The following is a 21,378-nucleotide window of genomic DNA, read 5'->3' on the forward strand; positions in this document are numbered from 1 at the left end:
ATCAGAAAAGAAATAGCAGAGCACAGATTAATTTACACAGACTTTAATCTTTTTATTTACAGATGAGTCATTGACATTTATTTGTTGATGCAATTAATTCTAGACTTGTCACAAGTTGTGTTGAACATCAATTTTGTTTGCTTTTCTCTCAGATTAAAAACAAGAAATCAAATGCATCCATGTTCCTAAATAAAAGTGTTTTAAAAAAGAAAAGGAGAAGGCCAGATGAAGAAAAGTTATTTCAAGCTATGTGGCAAAAGTATAGGAGAGAAATCTCCAACAGGAGCTGCCAGATGTTGACTGATGGGGAGGGGGGGAAACTTGGCATGAGGATGGCTACTGTGAGAACACCTGCAAGACGCTTAATGAGTTGTTTTCAAGAACGCAGAATAAGCCCACCTACACGGTGTACTACAGTCAGTGCTGAACTCCTCTGTGACAGAACAAAAATGTGATTGGGGTTTACTCTGATGCTCATCTTTTCTTCAAATTAAATATACTGACACTGCAATATATCATTAGCCAGATGTTCTCAGTTTTCTGCAGCACTGTTGATGTCAAAAAATTGATTTCGTTTTAATAGTGGAAAGACACTAAACCGAATGAGTTGGGAGCAAGAATTTTTAAAACCGAGATTTCTTCTTCTGTTTTTTTTTTTTAGAAAACATGCCAAAAGTTTATTGAATAAGAATCAGGAGCAAAAACTAAAACAAAGCTGCTTTAAATGGCTTGACCCTCTACAACGAAGAGGTTAGCATGAATGAAAAATAAATGCACTGCATAGGCAAGGATAAGCCGCTGACAGCCGCTTTTTGGACAGAGCCAGAAAACTGGGACAGAGTGACAGATGTGGGTAGGGTTTGGTTTCTATTTTGTTTCAAAGTGGATGTCGATTGCTGATTGTATCACTAAGTGGAATGTTGGGTGGCCTTAAAGAAACCAGAGGTAAGAGCTGACAGAGCAGATGATTGGAGTATGATACAGCAGACGGGACAGAGGAGATGTCACACGGTGAAGATAGAGAGGAGAAGAAGGGGAACGTGTCCGATGTAAAAACAGAGGATAGGCTCGAGCGGGATTCGCCTTCAGACAGCAGGAGTTTGGAGGAAAGAGGGTGTGTACGGTTGAAGACAGACATGTGGATCAGGAGGAACACGAAGGGTGTCAAAATTCAGTTACTGAGGAGGAGCTCTGTTGCCGTCTCCACGTCCCAGGATTTTGACGACAACGCCACTATTACTGCATTCTGGAGACAAAAACAAAGATTGGTTTTAATCTGCAGCATCATGCAGCACTGTGACACACACTGGTGAAGAGAGAAACTTGACGTTTACTAAAGCATGCTCACTTTTTCAAAGCCCATGGCACAGAGTTTGTCTATTTTGCGTGTGTACTCCGGACTGGAGACGGGAGCTCCTGCGTAGACGTGAGACCAGAGTTTTGCTGTCTGTTTAAACATCTCTGGATTCTGCTTGTACTGAGGGGTGAACAAACAAACAAAAAAAAGAGTTTATGGAAGGGGGCTCAGCAGACAGCTTGCTAACAACTAAAAGGCATCTTGTTTTGTCTGTTTGGATATCAAGTTGGGAAAACTCATCATCAGCTTTTTCATTTTATGCCACCAAATTCAGAAAGTTTACAAACAGATACATGTCATGTTATTTACGTCATACGAAAATAATGAAAGCAAATGTTCTACGCAATACAATTGTAATGTCCTTTTTAGTAAAGATTTTATAAACACTTGAGTACTTCTACATTATTAAAGTAAATGCATCTTGCTCTAGTTACAAAGTGTATTGGAACATTGGACATTCTTTAAATGACCCAGTTCATCAGTCAAATAGCATTTATAGCAGCTAATAGTTTTCAAATATACAAAGGATAAAGACTCCAGTTCAAAATAATGCAGGCACAAAGCCAGATCTGCTCTTTGAAAGTCTAAATTGCTCGACTGCTGAATCACAGATTAATTTATGTCCTTTACCGACAAAAACAACTACATGTCTACATCTCAAAAGTGAATCAAAGAATTATTTTTATTTTTTGCAAACTTAGAATGGTTATTGGTGCTGTGAGTCCTCAACATTTATTTGCACGTTAATTAATACAGTGTCATGTTGTAAAAGAAAGCACATGAATAATGTGAGAAACTGTTGCAAAAACAAAACGGTTTATGTGTCACTCAAAAAGCCAAAAATACCTGAAAGATGCATTTAAAGTCTGTTGTTTACTTGTAATAAATTTTTCAAATAAATTTTTTGTCTATCTATTTGTATCCATTGGCATGCCAGACATATTTAGCCAGAAACCAGTTAAAAGGTAATAAGAGCATCATTAAAGTTGACACTTGAACACATCCAAAGAGTCCGGTGAAAAGTTCATATCTTTACCTTTGTCAGAAAGAATTAAATAAAACCTTTAAAAATGAAAGTTCAGCTAATATATTTAAAACCCAGACTATAGTAAAGGAATCCTCGGATTATAGTTTTGTACATCTTACTTGAATAATGTGCTGCATACATGAACTGATAAACAAGATGTAGCAGCTCAAACTTTTTTCTTTTTTTTTTTACATTCTAGCATAAAAATTTCCAAGTCATTCTGCAAGTAATGAGGTCAAACAAAAAGTTGAAGGTTGAATGGTAAGTTTTAATAGTTTGTGCAGAAAGAAGCCACAGAAATAATAAATGAAAAAACTTTGATCTGAAAAAGTTTTCAGTACAAATACAAACAAGGGGTAAGTTTATGTTTTAATATGACCAAACAGTGAATTTTGGGCAACTACGGATTCATACATAAAACTGAAAAACAAATACACACACCTGATTGGCTACCACAGCATCCTGTGGATCATCTGGTTCTGCTGCTGCCAGTAAGGCTTGTAATGACAAGAGGACCGTCCTCAGTGTCATGGCTGCTGCCCTGAAACATCATCACAATGAGCAACAAACTAAACGAGCTCCGAAACGACAAACAAAACAAGTGCTTATACACAAGTGCACTCAGTATGATTAACCATCCATTCAAGCTCCAGTGGTGCATTCAAATCTACACAAGATGAAGCAGAAGCTATGATACATTTGAATCAGCTTTATAGGTTGAGTAATAAAATATTGAAAACTGCCAGTAATCGAGGCATTACCAATAGCAACACTTAATTATATAGACCATCTGAGGAGCATAAGCAAATCAGCAGTGCAAATGCATTAATATACAGAGGAAATAAACACTGTCAGGTCCCCTGTCCTGTTATTCTGCATGGTGGGGATCGGTTCGCTCTGTTCACTATGGGAAGCATTTTGTTGGCACGGCTCTAGTCCATCTGTTCCCTTAAGGTTTTGATTTACTCCACCAGTGTTAGAAAGTGAGCTGCAATGTATGATGGGAACCTGGGCAAGAACACATAATTCTCCACAGGATATGTTTACTTAAAAGGCGAGCCACAAGTATTGATTGCTGTAAGTTACATGGTGCATCCGATCGTGTTCTCTTTCAAAGATTATGAACAGCTGCTGATTCTTTAAGTGAAAAATTAGTCAAAGTGTTTCCTTCACTCATATTTTTACATTTAGGATGCATCTTAGAACTAATGGGTTTGGGATGTGAAATAGCCACAATTATCTTATTTAGCCTTAATTCTTTACTTATCTTACATGCATCTTACATAGTTGCAAAAATATTTAAAAAACTTAAAATCTTGGCAATGATTTACTCACCACTGATCTTTAAGGATGTCCAGACATATTGCACCTGTGACTGAGCTGATATTGGGATGCCAGATCTTTGTGATAAACCGCACCTGAGGTATTGAAAAGAGCAAGGAGACGTGCACAGATGAGCAAAGTGATGGGAATTTCTTTTTGCACCAGGAAGATCATTAGTCGCAACAAAACAAATGAAACCTTACCTTGGGTGGATTGAATGGATACGTCTCTGGAATTTTAATTTCTAGTTGATATCTACCTCCTGTCAAAAATAGAACCAGTAGCACAATAAAGGAAAGAGGTTAGAATATCTAGGAAATTTAAAACAGAGATGACATTTTTTAAAATTGATTTAGTAAAGAGTAGTGCTACAAAACTACAAAAAAGGTAAGGAATGTTGCAATAGCGATACTGGTTCCAGTAAATCCACATTTTATTCACTGGTCTTTTATTTTCCATCATTAAGAATAGTCATCATTTATTGATCCACAGTGAGAAAATTCAGGTGTCCACAGCAGCAAACTATGTTAAGTGGAGACATGTGCAGTCATCCAAAGGTAAAAAGCATAAAAACGCTAAAATACTCTACAGTAAGAATATATTCTCCAAACAGAAAAACAATACTGGGTTATTTTAAAAAAATAATATACTATATATAAAAGCAATGTGTAAATTTGTAGGTTAATTCAGAGAAGATAATTGTACAACATATCCATGGGTATATATGAACATAAAAACAACAGCATTAGGGTCATTAAAGTCTTGTCAACTGCTCAAAATTATAATTGACATGTACAGCAATAATGCAATTACTTTTGCAATTCAATTTTACACACAGATCTTGCAAAGAGGCTTGCTAATTCAATAAATTCTGCCGTTTTAGTTCATAGTAGAGCTGCACATGCACATTTTCTTAACGCGCACATTAACATGACACTGCAATATAATTATCTAATATTCCAAAATAGATTCTGATTGCTAATTAAAGGAAATGTTGCACAGCAACAATGAAAGTCCATTTTATTGGCCTAATATATTTTTGGCAAGCAATTTTAATGTGTGGCCCTTGAAATGCTGTTGTCTTTCAAAAATGTTATCCAACCAGTTGCTTGACATCATGATGATAATCATGACAGGGATTAAATATAGCTCTTTGCACTTAACAAAAATGTGTCCAAAAATAAAAAAAATCTTTTTGCTGCATAATTTATTTTGGCATGTCTTCAAGCACGTCAAATTAGAATGTAAAGAAGAACAGGTGATTGACAGATGCATCACCCTGGCAGGTATAAATTCACACAAAGCCTACACCAACTGAACCCTTCCACCCTTAATACCAACCCTTCATTCCAACCATCCTTCCAACCCTCATTTGAAACCCTAATTCCAACCTACCAACCCTCCTGCCCAAGCTAATTCCAACCCTAATTCCAGCCAGCTCTTTGAACCATAGTTTAAACTCTCCTTCTAACCCTCCTACCGACCCTCTTTGCAACCCTAATCCCAATGCTCCTTAAGTCCCTACTTCCAAACCTAATTCCAACCCTCACACCAACCCTTCTCCAAACCCTCCTTCAAACCTGCATACTTTTAGAACTTTTCTCTCATTAGTTTTTAAGGTATTTGTTGTCCTAAAGGCAAATGTTTCTAAACAGAATAGAGGTAACAATAGCATTTTAGTTTACAATCTGTAGCTTCCATGCTAGATGGAGCACATTGTCAATATACTAGTGATAGCCCTCTTGCTAATGTTAGCATTTTAGAAAAATAAAGATTTGTTTTTCATATACTTTAAGCCGATATATTGCCTACTTGCATATTGCATTAATTAATTTACTTAGTCAACATGCTAAAAGAGTGATAGTATGAAGGCTGAAATTTTTGGCTAAAATTGTTCTGACTACATTTCATGAAACCCTAATAAATTTAGTCAATGTTAGATAGCATGCTATTGACAGCAATTCATCTAAAAGTAGCTAGCATCTTATACATTGCTGCTACCACACTAGTTTGAACAGTTTAATGCCATCAAACATGGTAGTGACCCACAACCATTAGCATAATAAGCTTCAGTTTCTAGTTGTCCTTTATTCTACCCATTAAAAACCTTGAAAAATGATTTATGGCAGTACCTAAAAACAATCCATAGATTTCAGCTTTCGCTAAAGAAAAAAAAGTAGCTTTACAAAATATCCATTTGATGTAGCCTTACTGTCAAGAAAGTTGTGCAATGTGATTTTTTTTTATTTATTATTATCATCCCCAAAAGTTGGCAGTGTCTCTTAAAAATTACCTCACCTTCATATGGCGTGTCAGGAGGCCCTGCTATTTCTCCTTTGAGTTCTGTGAAGTTCTCATCCACCAGGTCTACCTTTATTTGGTTTTTGCTTGTCTGGAAGAGCAAACAGAGTAAACACCGGCAGTTAACCATCCATGCTACCATAAACAATCCCTCGTTAATTGCCAACTCATGCAACATCAGGATTATGAACGGTTGCCCACAACTTGTTGCATATTCACAGCTCTATGTGTAAGAGTGATTTCAAATTTATTTCAAATGTTGTATATTGGGGTGAAGATAACACGTGGGTGATGTATGCTTTAATTACTACAACTCTCAAACAACATTTGCTTGGATTTTACCGGCTAGCTTAGCGACCACAGAAGGTTCCCTACTTAATAAATCCTCAAGAAACTTCGCAAGCTAAAATATGTTGGGCCATTTTGAAGCAATCTTTTCTCTCTACACTTACGACCACAATGGCACATTATGGTGAGCTGACGTTTGTCGCCACTTCTTATCACAGCCGATACAGCTAGCTTACAGCTAGCCACTTTAGTGAGCAAGCGTCACTCATTCAGCCACAGAAAGTGAAATAAATTCAGGTCCGACTCAGCGAGATAAACACGACAACCAACCTCTTCGCTCTTCAGAACCTCCTTGAACTCCCGTTTTATCCTCTGAACAGCAATATTGGCCATGGTTCCCCCAGTGTTCCCGTCCGGTTGGTTGGGGCCTCGTCGCCAGTCCGACCAGTCAGCTAGCGCTAGCTGCTTTTACCGACAACAGCTCCTGACTTTTTTTTTTTTTTTTTTTTAAATACACGGACTCAAAAGTAACAGCTGAAACGTTGCTCGCCTCCCGTCTCGTCGGTCCCCGAAGTTGGTGGGAAACTTAATCCGGGGGAAGTAGCTTAACGTGAGTCTGTCATCTCAAATATGCAGCAACAACACAATGGTTGGTAGAACAGAAAACATTTTAATACCAAAAACTGCATGCAGTCTAGAGGAGACGGGGTCATGTGATCAACACCGTCAACGCTCCCTCCCATTGGTCGATCAGTTTACAACGAAAACCCATCATTATTATTATTATTATTATTATTATTATTATTATTATTATTTACTTTTAAATTTCCCCCAAAACCTAAATTTAAAAAACCGTTATATAACAAATAATAAAATGAGATAATAAAAAAAAGAAGAAATAACGTGTTTAACAGTTTGCATGTTATTTTTTTTGAAAAAGCCAAATTGTGGAATTTTTTAATTATTGTTTATTTATTAATAATGAAAATAAATTAGGTAAAATAACAGGTAGGTAAAATAATAATATAGATTACAATAATCTATATGAAAGGCTAAATGTTTTTTTCTACTTTTAGTCCCACAGACTTTAAAAGAATGTACACCATCTTGTTGGGAAACGTAAGCTATTTTATGTAAATCAAATTTTCTTTCATCACATATTTTTCCACTGTACAGTTTAGCAGCACTTCATATCCGAAATTTAAAAGTGACAAAAACTAACAACAACTCAACAAACACAACAGGGTCATGTCTTTCATGCATAGTTTCCTTCTGGCAACTTCTTTGTCCATAAAAAGCCTTAACTCTTGACTGACATCGGTGCAGTTGCATTAAATCCGTCAAAGATCTGCTATGGCCTTGCATTTCATGTTTCTTATTTTTTCTCAAAGCAAACTTCCAGACTGATTGTTTCATCTCAGAATCGCGTAATAACACCAGATGGCACTGTTGTTCCATCCCAGGAGAATTACACAGCATGACGAACGCTTGACTAAGGACGACCAGACTTCTTCGTATAAAAACTAGAACTACACACAATTAAATAAAAAATTATGTCAGAGTAACACACACAAAAAAATTGTAATAAATTGTACAATTTTCATGAAGTTATTTCATGTTGTTTTCAGTACTGAATGTCTTAGGGAGGTTTAGAAATGGTCAATATACTAGTAGTAATCTGTAAAGGAGTAAATAATCACACACTTGAAGTAGACACATTTTTTTAAGAATCTGGTTAAAAGACAGCCTTTTTCAGTGATTTCATGTTTGGTCATTTCACAAGCACAAACTTGAATGTACTCTGGATGTGAAGCAACATGCCAATAAAAACTGATATCTTCATGGCGAAACACGTTGCTGGCATCATAATGTTGTGAGGATACTTTTCTTCACTGGTGATAGTGAAGCTGGCTGACTAGACTTAGTAGGAAGATGAATTAAGCTAAATTTGGGGCGATTCTATGAAAAATCTTGACATAGGGCAGGGGTTCTATTTGCAGAAAGATCACAACTCAAAGTTACAATGAGATGGTCTGGATAAAAAAACATATTAATGTGCTACACTGACTCTCCCTGACGCAAAATCTGTGGCAAGATTTAGAACTGGATATTCACAGTTGCTCTTCATCCAGTTTCCAGACATGTAAAGATACCCTGAATGATACAAGCCATTGGCTCGATTGGTTGACTACAAATGCAGGCCACACCTTTTAGGTTTTTGCTTTTAGAAAAAACAAAAAAAACATTGTCCTCCTTCTTTTTCACCACTATATGCTTGTCTACCAAGTAGAACAAAAACACAGTACATTGAAGTCTATGTCTGCAAAGTGACAAAATATGAAAAAGTTAAAACAGTTAAAACTTTCTTTTTGTCGTGACTATCTAAGGCCAATTGTTTCGACATGTTTTGTGACACACATTGCAAGTGAACTCACTTGTCACTGCAAGAAGAGTAGACACTAATGATGGACACTCAGGTGGATTTTGTGGTTCTTCTCTGCATTTTTCAGGTCCTTACTACAGTTAATATCTAACATCAGGACATAAACAATATGCTGTTGCTTTATTTCTTCTCCTTCGGTTCTCGCTCCTCTTCTTCCTCCCTCTGTCGTGTTTTTTATTCCTCTTGCTGATAACAATGAAGATGATGAGTGCAGCTAGCATGGCAAACGTTATTAGAAGGCAGCCCCCAAAAACCAGCATTGGTTTGTTCTTCAACATCCACTCACACGTCAAACATTTTTCCTGCTGCTCAGTGAGTCTACACAGTTGTGTTGTGCTATTGTTAGAAGAACCACTGTTAGCGATGATTTTTCTGTACAATGCGACAGAGGCCTTGGCTTTGGATTGGTGCTGGGTTGAGGTAAAAAGACCAAACAGAGGGGCATGTCGATCTTGGAGCTTCCACACATAGAAACCCTGCAAGTTGACTCCATCAAGATGGTAGGCTGAGAGTAAAGGAAAGAGAAAGTAAAAATTAGATATTTTTTTTAACTCTGAAGGGTTTCTTCATTATCAAACATGGGAACAAACTACTTAAAACAAATAACTGTATGGTTCACTATCAGCAAAATATGAAACAATAATCAGAGCTGTAGCCTCAGCAATTGCCTCTCCCTTCCTTTATGGTTTGATTATTTTCATGCCATCTCATTAAGTCTGACTTTTATGGTAGAAACCAATACGGTCATTAAAGCAGTATTACCTATGGGGACAGATCTCTGTTTCAACATCCACAACATAAGACTGTTCATGTGTTTCTTATACCCAATAATTCCACAAGACAATCAAGATAGCTTACCTTTGAGAGCTTCCTGTAGATAACTCCTGAGGTAATACTGCCTTAGGTTATCCTCAACTGAAGCTTGGTCATCAATCCCACTGGCTGTGACAATGATAGGCAGAGTTCTGCCATACCTCTGATTCACCCATTTCAGCATCTTCCGTAGACCCCAGGGTACCAGAGCTTGCCCCAAGTTGGAAGACAGCCAGGTGGGGTCTGAGAAACTTACACAATCATGCTCGGGTGCTGGTTTCTTTTGGAGGATGTCCTGTTTGTGAGGATTTGGAGAAACTAAACGTGTTGTAAAATGATTCAAGGGCAATAAAACTCAATGCCCCGTTCAGCTCCTGTCTCTCAGTTGTGGTAAAATGAGGAAGAGGTGTGTTGGGAAGTCCAAATACCCTTGCTCTTTCACCCAGAGATTCCCTCATTTCATAGGGATGTTGCCCCTTTTTCTTCTCATCTCTTGTTTCAAGCAATGGGTCCAAGAAGAATCCAAGTTCAAACAGCAGAAATCTTTCTGTTGCCACCATATGTGACTCTAGAAAAGGGTTACCAGGGCTGGCCCAATCAGCATGCAGAGCGAGAGACACCAGTGATCTCTGTTTACCAAAATACTCCCTCTCATGTAACCTCCAGGCTTTGGCATGGGCCATTAGCAGATTATGAGTGGCTTGATGCCTCTCTGTGACATTGGAATAAACATCTATGAGTCTGTTTGGCTCATTAATGGTGATCCAGTAGTGAACCCAGGTACCCAGCTCCTGATAACAAAGTGCTACATATTCTTGAAAAGCTCCCACCTGTAGTGTAATTCAGCCAACCGCCAGATGCATGCAGTGGCCCTGGCAAACCCAAGTTCGGAGCTCTGTGTGTTGGGTGGTACAGGATGACCATAGCTTCCAGGTTTAGCTTCTTGATCTCTGTCAGCACACAGCGGTAGTACCTTTTGGAAGTATAGAGGAAGATGTTATTTTTTGCACTCTGGATGACAAATGGGGTAAAAGGAAGGTCAATTAATTGTTGGGAAATGCAGTTCCTTACAAAGATTCTCATATCCCTTAAAGTGGTTCCCATTTAGACATATTGCAACCACACATTTCAATGTATTTCTTGCAAGTTTATGCACTAGACTAACATAAATGTAAATAACATGAGGCAAAACAAACCATTTCCATATTGATATGTAGTTGTGGACAACAATATGTTGTCAGCATGCTCTGCTCCAGTGGAAACTAGGAAGTTGTTCAGAATTAATGTGAAGGGACCAGAAAATATTACATTAAATATCCTTTACAAAAATAAAACTAAAAACTGTGGTGCTCATTTGTATCCTTGACATCTGAGAAAATACTTTGATGAAGCACCTGTTGATGCAAGTATAACTGCAAGTTTTTTAGGGTATGTCTCTACCTGCTGTGGACCTCCAGAGACTGGAATATTTGCCCATTCTTCTAAAAAAAATAACTCAACCTAATAATAGATCGAATGTATCTGTGAAGATCAGTTTTCAAGCATCACCAAACATTACCAAATATACTTTGGGACGTTCTAACTCATTAATATGCGTTCCATCTAAACTATCAAATAGCAGCTCTTTAGGTTGTTGTCCTACAAGGGGGTGAACCAATTTAAGATTGAGGTTTATGTAAACGTCTTTAGGGAAATTCTCATGGCATTGATTCCACAAATACTTTCTTACTATTACTCTTTCTATAAAGGCCATTTATATGTAACCTTTTTTTTTACCTTAGTTGTGGATCTCTGCAGCTTCTCCAGAGTTATAGTTTTCCTTTTGACTGGTTATCTGATCAATGCCTAGCCTTTATGTGGCCTTACTCTTTCCATTCTTGTTTGTTGGATTGAACAGTGCAACTGGTAACATTGAATTGTATTTTAGAGCATCATAATTAACAGGATTTAATACAAATGCAAGCCATGCAAGACATTTTCTAATTTTAGATTGTTGAAAAAAATATGTTGAAAACCATTTATCAGAAAGAAGAAAAATACTCAGGCATTTCAGGTTGTAGTGTGACAAAATGTCAAAACTTGATGTAATATTAATATTCTGTAAGACACTTAAAATGCTAGCAATAAAAATGTTTCCATTAAAATGCATTAAATTAAAGTAAGCTGAATCTTTCCACACTCAGATGTTTGTGTGTTTGTTGAGCTCTACCTCAGGGCTTCGGTGTTTACATTTGAGCTGCTTCCCTCGGGTAAAATGAGAGACCAGTTAAGAGCAAAGCGGTAATGAGATGCCCCAGTGGATGCAAACAAGCGGAGATGATTGCGAATAGCCAGATAATCTGTGCACTGGGCAGTTCTGGTGTTAAGCTTCACCCCTGGGAGTGGTTGCAGCGATCCGTCTCCTGTGAGGTTCCAGCTGTACACGTGAGGGTCAGAAAACTGAGGGGAGAAAGGGTGGAACCGGACCTGCAAAACAGCAAAAAATTAAGAAGAAAAAAGTAAATGAATGATCTACCAGAATTTGTTTTGCTTTCTTTAATTATAACTCGTAAAAACGATGCATTTTACCTGCAGTGTAGAGTCTGCTATCCCCCAGTGAAATTTACAAGGAAAATGGCCTTTTACATCTGTTGATGAGTTTTCATCAGCTGGAAAACCATTGTCATTGACAATTTGCTTGAAGTATTGAGCTGTGGTCTTGGGAACCCTGGTTCCGTTTGGTTGATTGAAGTCAACGTAGAAAAGACCTCTTCTCACACTATAGCCATAATTCCACTCAAATCCATCCAACAATGACCAGGCTGAGTAGCCAAATACCTGCACACCATCAAACTTGATGGCTAAAATAAAAATTAAAAGACTTCAGTATTTATTTTCTAAGAACTAGATGTGCTATTTAAGAGTTTAGATCTAAGAGATTTCCTATTTACCCTGTAGGACTTGGTTGATAAAACTTTTCATCAGATAGATGGCAACTGTGTCTTCTCTTCCAACACTGGCAGTCAGAGAACCACCCCCCTTCTGCCACCAGTACCCTCAGGTTCCCATACTCTAGTTTTATCCAGCCCAGGAGGCGTCGCAGGTCTGGGGTGATGCTCTGCCCATTGTGTAACAGGTTCTGGCCAAGACGGAAATTGTTTGGCCCAAACGACAAAGCAAAAAAGTCAGCTGTTTTCTGCACCCAGAGCTTCTCTTCAGGGGTGAACATGGGCATGAGATTGGCATATTTTATTTTCAGAGAGACTGGATAGTCCCCAGCACCAAAGATGGGATCAGCAAACCATCCAAGAATGGCCTCCATCGACTGCTGACAGAGAGCAACGTTGGCTGCTGTGGGCTGGCCTCTGTGGGGTTCAACCCAGTGGGAACCTAAAACAATGGATACTTTACCCCTCTGAGTTGGGCGGAAGTGAGTGTTGTATGTCTGCCATGCTTTGGCGTGTGCCTAAAAACAACAATACAGACTCTGTAAGGATGTTGTTAATTTGTTGGCAAAATAATAAAACAGTACACAAGTAGTTCAACTAATAAAATTCATCTTAGCTGAATACCTATTACATGTGACAGCCTGAATATATTTCATGGTATTTTGTAAAAATCCCACAATATTAAAATATTACGAGCTTTATTCTCTGTTCTCTATTTCTCTATTTAAATTAAAATATTAAATAGAGATAAAACAAAACAAATTTTAAATACCTTTTTAAATATTAATACACAATGGCCTGCAAACGTATGATTACACTTTGAACATATTTTGTCTAATTACAACCACAGACTTCTGTGTGTTTTATTAGGAGATTTTGAGTTAGACTAAGTTACTAGACAAATTATTACATAACTGTAAAGTGGAAAAAATATATTTCATTCATCTTAAAAATATTGCATGCATTTGTATTTAGCCTCCTTTGCTCTGACCAAATAACATTCAAGAGGAATACTTTTGCAGTACACAAGACTCTACATAAAATCCTTTATTTAAAGAAAATAAGTGATTTGATATTCATACATATTCTGCTATCAAATTTTTTTTTTTTTTAAATAGGGCAAAAAAAGGGTACATTTTGACAGCATATTAATCGGTATGAGGAAGTGGAAAATCACTATTTACTTAATCTATCTGCTTGGTGTTAGCTGGGAGCAGACCAGCTGTGCTTGACTGCATAAACGTAAGTGAGTATTAATGAGGCGTATCTCCGTGACTTCCTGACACACACACGCAGATTCCCTCCACCACAAAAGTGCTGATGTGGTGGACTTTGACCCTAGTGTCTCTTTAAGTGTCCTGTTTACTTATCACAAAACCTGTCAATATGAATATAGCCAACCAATCATCAGGCAGATAAAACCACCAGTGAGTGGGGATGTTTTGTGGATTATTGCCTTAATTATATGCAGTAGTTATGTTGGATTAAGAGACTTGTAAAAGTCAGAAAAAGACCAGTGATCCGGTCTGTGTTTGCTTCTCTGTCCTGTGACCTATTTGGAGATATAAACATTCATTGACTATCATAAAATGATAAAGCTGTAGGAGTTCAAAGTTTGCTCACAGACTGTGTGTGATCTTATAAACTGTACAAAGAAAGTTGTTGAGTAACCCTGCACGACTCACCCTGATCAGGTTATGGGCTACAGTGAGAGAGCTGGAGACCCCCCCTTTTTCTCCAGGAGCGTGCACGCCTGTCCCATATCCTTGCACGGCCACCAGGTATGGGTTGTGCATTGTGAGCCAGTATTTCACCCGACTCCCAAAAGTACTGAAACAAAACGTTGCATACTGCTCAAAATGCTCCACTAACAGTGTTATTTTTCCAGCCTCCATATTGATCCTGGAACACCTGTGGTAGGTCCCAATGGTAGAGAGTCACAATAGGCTCAATTTTCTTTTCCAGGAGCCTCTCTATGAGGCGACTGTAGTGATCCACAGCAGCTGCATTGGGCTCGCCAGTGGCATTGCCTTCAGGGAAAAGTCTGGGCCAGGAGAGGGAGAAAGTGTATGATCTTACACCGAGATATCCCAGTGCCGCTACATCTTCTTCCCAGCAGTTGTAGCTGTCACTTGCCACATCTGCGGTCTCTCTGGGAAAATAATCACTGGTAGAGGAGTGGGTAAAATGGTCCCAAATGGAGACGCCTTTCCCATCCTGGGTCCAGGCTCCTTCATTTTGGAAGGCTGATGTACCTGAGCCCCAGATGAACCCTGGGGGGAAGGTGTCCTGAAGAAAAGACTGGTCTTTGCTAATGGGGCTCGGTTTGGGTCGCTGCCAGATACTCCTGCCTTCCCCAGGAGAACAGACCGCCCGGTCCCAAGGAAACGTCAACAACAGAAGGGAAACCAAAAGGTGTGTGTGACAGGAAGGATGGTTCAGCATACTGAAGGAGTCCACTTTGTCTTTAAAATCCACTTTGAAGACAGCAGGTGTCAGTCAGTTTTACCATGACAAATCCTTTTCTAGCTGAAAGTAGATCCATTGTAAGTGAAAGAAAAACAGAGAAACAAAGAGAGAGGGACATTGGAAGCCTCAAGGTGCTGCTGTGTCCATCTGACAACCTGGTTAGCCTGCCCTGTCGGTCTCTCCCTCTGTGTACTTCTGCTCCCACTCAGCCCCTCCCTGCAACATAGATTCACACATACAAAGGTTGACTCATACCCAAGCAAGCTGCTATCATTGTCTTACAACAGATTAATTCTTACTTAAGCAAAGTATTAGAAAAGTGTGATTATATCATCAAATGTAAAAGCAAAGAGTAAGACCTCATTACACTTCGTGACTGTATCAATGACTTGTTTTTCTTTGGGGTATTTTTCTACACAGAACATCCTCGTGTCAATAATTAGCTTGTACTCTGATCCTGAAGAAATATTCCTCTGGAAACCCTTCTTAGTGATGAGGTTTGAATTAATAGTTGCCAAATGTTCATGACAAATAAACAAATTAAGTAAATTTTTAGCCGATTTACAAGAGATGATCCAAGTTGTTTTCCTTTCTCATTGTTTTTCTTATTGTAAGAGGTGGTAAGGACATTTGCAGTGTTCCCACCCAGATCTGATCCAATGGTACCAGGTGACAACGAACACACCGCATTATGTGTCCTTATTAAATTTAGCTCTCCTTTCTGTATATGTGCCAGTCAGTCACCCAAGGCAAAAAACACACAGGGTGGCAGAGGAAATTGCTGGGATATGTGTGTCTTAAAAATAAAAAAAACCTTTCCATCACAGTTGAAACACATCAAAAAATTATTTCACCTTGTCCAGAGGAAGAGATTGTAGTAAGGTAAACAACACAGTCACTCTGCTTCAAGGGATCGAGGCGTAAGCTAATTAAAAAGTGACAAATGTCTATTTACTATCCCCACTGGCATTATTGGGTCACCATGACGCTAAAGGATGGAAACTGCTGAAACTGAGTTGATCTGTCATTTGTGAAACTTATGTTCCAACACTTTTCTTGGAAATGAACCGGAGCTTTTAATCTTATACCATTAAAAATGATGAAAGAAGATATCTTAAATGAGTTATTTTAATAATTAAAGAAAATAGAACTGAATGTTCAAAAGCACCAAAATAATCAGATTTCAGTATCTTTACTGTCTTGTCAAGAGGCAGAAGTTTCTTTTGTCACTCTGTTCTATAGATAGAACAGGAAGTGAAAAAGGGATGTGAGAGAAAAAGCTACAACTGGTTAGAGAGGAGCTTTCGTTTTTATGCTTCCCATCAATGTGGCTATTTAGTGCAACACTTTTACAAATAAGGAGCAGAAGCCAATCCAACAGTAGAGCTGATGCTTCGTCTTTTGAGAAAACATTTTTTGTTTTTTCCACCCATTTTGTGAAAAAAACTCAATTATTTTCCCATCTTGGAGAATTCAATCTTCTGTGACTAACATTTGGATTAAAAAACATCTGAAGCTAGCTGAGGTTTGTGCACTCTTTCCTCTGTTTTTACAATAACATGCTTGTTGAATCTTGTTGTATAAAGTGCCTATTAATTTGAACTGTTTAGTATATTAGTTTTATTACCAGGAAGATGTTGAAAACGCACAGAAAAGGATTAGGATTATTAAACCACTGTGAATTGCAGAAGTTTTCACATGCTTTGAACTTTTTCAAGGAACAAGCAAACTTCATTTTGGTGAAATTTTATGCAACATAAAATTCTAAAAAAGGGTGTTATGTATGTGTATTTAACCCTAAAAATGAACACTTTCAACCAAATTCAAATGCTATTAACAGCTATAGTTTTTTGTGTTATGTCTACAACAGGCTTTATACATTCAAACTGAAGTTTTTACCAAATTTTTCTTTGTAAAATAGCTCAAGCTCAGTGCGACAGGACAGGACAGAGAGCTTCTGTGAACAGCAGTTTTTTTTTAGTCCTGTCCCATATTCATAATTGGGTTTAGTTCTAAATTTTGATTGGGTCATTCTAACACACACCAAGCTATAATCTAAACCATTCCATTATAGCTCTTACTGTATATTTAGGGTTGTCATCCAAAATTCACTGTATATTCAGCATGAAGGAAATCATGGTTACATATATAGCTATATGGTTTAGAAGATTTTGGTCAGTACCAATAATGTTTGCTACAGAAGAACTTACTATGATGTCATTACTGCAAATAAATTCCTGTAATGATCATAGTATATAGCCCTGATACAAGTCTATGTATAAAAAATTATGTTAAGTCAATGATTCATTTCTTTGAGTGTATTTGACTGATGTGATAGTTTCTTCAAGAACAATTCTGTGTATTCCTTTTTTATTCATTACAGTGTTAGTTTTCTGTGGGTGAGACAATAGCGTCCTCTAGTGTTACTAGATCTTGCTAAAATGAAATCATGTATCAGTCAGATTTGTGTGCAAATATATATATATATATATATATATATATATATATATATATATATATATATATATATATAGAGAGAGAGAGAGAGTGAGTGTCTGTGAAAGTTGGGTAGTAACTAGTTAGTTACATTTACTTGAGTAATGTTTTGGAAGAAATATACTAAAGGGTTGTATTATCTGATCCACACCAACTTTAGTTTATTTAAAGGTAAAATATTCATCCCATATAATCTTACGTCAGAAGAGACACCTTGGCTTGCATCTCAAAGCAAATAACCTTGACTAAATGCATCATTACAGTATTGTTTTGCATTTACTTGAGTAATATTATCACAAAGTATCTGCTCTTACTTGGGTAATATTATGCTGTTTGGTTTTGAGAGTTCTGGTATGTAAGCTTGTTATTTTTTCAGTACTGTTAATTTTGATATAACATATTCACATATCCAACGATGTTAGAGAAACACAGACTTCCATAGAATGAGACGTGTGCACACGATTGTATACAAACTGCCACCTTCCAGTATTTTCTGAAACAAGAATAACAATAATAATTAAGACCATAAATTACTTTCCTTCCACTTCACAATTAAGGACATCCTTTGTTTTGATCTACAGGAGAACCAATGGGATACACTAATTGTAACATGACAATATTTGAAAAAGTTCAAGTTGGAAGTATTTTTTTGTTTGTTTCAAAAGGCATTAAGTAAAAACAGGATACATCAAACATTTCTTCTACATTAAAAACTTTAATCAAGGTGAAGTAAGCAGATGTTGCAGGGACACTGTCACAGTAGGTATTAATCCACATCTCCCATTTCTCCAGACAGGCGATGGGGCCCTCGACTGCATTCCTCTGGGCAGCGGCCGTATTGGTGGTGCTGCAGATGTGTAATTCATCCCATGACAGCATCGTAGACCGATCTTCTAGAAACCTCTCATCTGTCCCGACAGACCTGCCTCTTGATGCAGAATATATCGACCTGTCATGCAACCATATACATCAGCTCCACAAAGGGGACTTTAAAAACACAACCCTCCTTCGGTTCCTGAACATGTCGTGGAATGGTTTGGAGCTCATTGACACAGAGACGTTTCATGACACGCCACTTTTAGAAAATCTGGATTTGTCACACAACGTGCTGAGGAACCTGTCAGACCAACATTACTTGTCATTTACAGGGAATCTCAGAGTGCTGAACATGGCATGGAACAAGTTTGAGAACATGACTTTGGGAAGAGAGTTCAGTTTCCTAAGAAAACTGGAGAGTTTAACACTAGGAGCAAAAGTCATCAGTTTGGGGGATTTCAAGAACATCGCTAACGTGACGTTATACTGCTTGACTCTTTCTCTGGAGGAGGAACTTGATTATGAAGCAAACAGCTTAATGGATGTTAGTGCTGAAAAAATTCAACTAGATCTAAATGGCAGAGAAATACCCCAAAATGAATTGTTCGCTGATGTGTTGTCATTCTTTGTAGAAGTCGAAGTCAGGAATATAAGTGGGGGCTACCAACATGTAAAAATGCAGCTTAGTAAAAGAGCCATAATATCCACTCGCAGTCTTTCCGTGAACAACATTGTAATTGATTGGAACGATTTAACTCAAATAGTAAATGCCACTCTGTACACATCCATTGCCCATCTGAGCGCCTCTGATGTGGCAATAAATAACCCCCCATTCTTCGACACCCCTCTGACAGAGACATCTTCAATGCAGTCCTTCACAGTCTCACGAGCAGTTGTAACCTCCTTTTTTTTTTCTCAGGAGGCCTTGTACAACTTTTTCATCAATCTGCCAGTAGAGCACTGTGCAATCGTAGAGACTTCACTGATTCACATGACATGTCCAAAAAAACAGAGCCCCATCCTTGAATTGGACTTCTCTTTCTGCGCGCTGTCTGATTCCATCTTCTCCAGATTTGAAGGTCAAGAAACAGTCGAATGCAAGACTCTGGGCAACGTACAAAATCTCTTTCTGGTAGGCAATAATCTTAAGAATCTTCAAGTAGTGAGTAAAAGGTTGCAGTACATGAAATCTCTGCAACATCTGGACCTCAGTATCAACTCCTTTGTGTATGACGGTTCCCTTGAATGTCTGTGGCCACCGAGCATCACTGTTATGAATCTTTCTTCTGGAGGTCTAACAGATAATGTTTTTAAATGTCTACCAATAGGGGTAGAAACACTGGACCTACAGAACAACCAAATTTCTGTAATACCACAGTTCATCCTCAAACTGCAAAATCTCTCTTCTCTGAATCTGAATGCCAACAGGCTCCGTGACCTGCCGATATGTGATGACTTCCCAAAAATGACTGAGCTTCTGCTGAAGTCAAACTCCCTCCATGCACCTTCACTGATAAAGTTGAAAAGCTGCCCTAATCTGAAAATCCTGGACGCAAGTGACAACCCATTCACCTGTACCTGCCCTCTGAGGCACTTCATTCGCCTTGGCATTCAGACTGAATATGAGAGTGGCCACTCAGGTCTTGAACTGTTAAACTGGCCAGAGAGTTACCACTGCATCTACCCTGAAGCAGTCAGGAATTCCACGTTAGAAAGCTTCCAGATTCCTGAGATCTCTTGTAGCGCCAGCCTTCTGGCAGCCACCATCCTGGTTCCTTCAGTGGTACTGATCGTTACAATTTTCTTTCTGTGCCAACGTCTGGATGTGCCTTGGTACGTGGGCATGATCTGGCAGTGGACCAGAGCCAAACATCGAGCAAGAATGCGGCAGCTTCGACCCGAAGACATGGTGGGTATTGAGTTCCATGCTTTTGTGTCCTACAGCCAGCACGACTCAGACTGGATGAAGAATTTCCTGCTTTTGAACCTCGAGGGTCCTGCAGGGGGGCTCAGAATCTGCCACCATGAAAAAGACTTTGTGCCGGGGAAAACAATTATGGAGAACATCATCACATGCGTGGAGAAAAGTCGCCGCTCAGTGTTTGTGCTCTCCGCTCACTTTGTCAAGAGTGAATGGTGCCATTATGAGCTTTACTTTGCCAGCCATCAACGTCTTTCTCAGGGGTCGGACAGCATTGTGCTCGTGCTGCTTGAGCCTCTGCCCCAGTACCTGATCCCATCCAAGTACTACCAGCTTAAGTCTATGATGAACCGCCACACGTACCTGGAATGGCCTCAGGACAAAGCCAAACACAGGCTGTTCTGGGCTAATCTGAGGGCTGCTCTGCAGACTGACCTGCCAAGTAAACTGGTGTCAGAAACAGAAGAGTAACTCCGCAATTACCCAGATGAGTTTAGCTGATTGTTACAGTAAGATACAAAAGACCACAATAAATGTATGGCAAATATATCCACTTTGGTCAGATTCTACATAAAGAAAAAAAAGTTGGACAAACAGAGGGACTAAATGAACAAACAAATTAATAGATGGATGAACAGATTGATTCAAGGAACTTGTAAATAATGGTACAAGGAAAAAGGGATGGAACTACAGATGTTTCCCCAAAATGTGTTTTCTTTTTCAATACTAGCCAGTCCTACAAAATATATTGATCAGATTCCGTACTTTTCCGGAGTGCATATGAGCACTAAAGGAAGTGTGAACCGGACAGTGTAATAAAAAGATTTACTTGGACTGCAACAGTGCTTTCCAAGGTGAGCATCAGGACCAAACTTAAAGCCATGAATCAAAACAGCTGTGAGGTGTTCAGGTGATCATGGAAAAGCATATTTATCCTGAAAATGTCAGACGAGATAAAAAAAAAAAAAAGTCCTGTGTTGCCTTCGCACCCCTGTTTAATTGATTTAATAGAAATGCTTGCTGGTTGTGATTGTGAAAAGTCTTTTCCTGTTATTTTGTTATAGTAGAAAAGTTTGGGAAAGACTATGCTTAAGCACTGGTAAAAATGTGCAGGTTTTACTTTCTGCTTCTTTTTTTTTCACGTTGAAGAATTACATTTTTATATAGATATGCTTGCATGACATGAAATAATGTATT

General features: G+C 38.4%; 3 protein-coding genes across 3 annotated transcripts; 1 reads left to right on the top strand and 2 right to left on the bottom strand.

Annotated features, from left to right (window-relative positions):
- Positions 1-31: 31 nt before the first annotated feature.
- On the bottom strand, positions 32-7,001 carry ube2ka (ubiquitin-conjugating enzyme E2Ka (UBC1 homolog, yeast)). Its single transcript, XM_032555172.1, has 7 exons — positions 6,627-7,001; positions 6,006-6,099; positions 3,911-3,969; positions 3,720-3,802; positions 2,826-2,925; positions 1,349-1,477; positions 32-1,246 (listed from the first exon to the last, which is right to left on the bottom strand). Exons 1-7 carry the CDS (start codon positions 6,687-6,689, stop codon positions 1,172-1,174), a joined length of 603 nt encoding a protein of 200 aa, XP_032411063.1. The 5' UTR covers positions 6,690-7,001; the 3' UTR covers positions 32-1,171.
- Positions 7,002-7,355: 354 nt separating this feature from the next.
- klb (klotho beta) lies at positions 7,356-15,139 on the bottom strand. Its single transcript, XM_032554996.1, is given in 10 exon segments — positions 7,356-9,244; positions 9,598-9,895; positions 9,897-10,382; positions 10,384-10,525; positions 11,762-12,018; positions 12,121-12,392; positions 12,483-12,552; positions 12,554-12,997; positions 14,165-14,347; positions 14,349-15,139. Coding segments are annotated over 10 exon segments (3,153 nt in total). The 5' UTR covers positions 14,925-15,139; the 3' UTR covers positions 7,356-8,819.
- A 1,142-nt stretch (positions 15,140-16,281) lies between these two features.
- On the top strand, positions 16,282-21,326 carry tlr1 (toll-like receptor 1). Its single transcript, XM_032554997.1, has 2 exons — positions 16,282-16,473; positions 18,237-21,326. The coding sequence occupies exon 2, from the start codon at positions 18,244-18,246 to the stop codon at positions 20,650-20,652; it is 2,409 nt and encodes an 802-aa protein (XP_032410888.1). The 5' UTR covers positions 16,282-16,473; positions 18,237-18,243; the 3' UTR covers positions 20,653-21,326.
- Positions 21,327-21,378: the final 52 nt, after the last annotated feature.

The sequence above is a fragment of the Xiphophorus hellerii genome, chromosome 23, assembly GCF_003331165.1.
Source record: "Xiphophorus hellerii strain 12219 chromosome 23, Xiphophorus_hellerii-4.1, whole genome shotgun sequence".
NCBI lineage: Eukaryota > Metazoa > Chordata > Actinopteri > Cyprinodontiformes > Poeciliidae > Xiphophorus > Xiphophorus hellerii.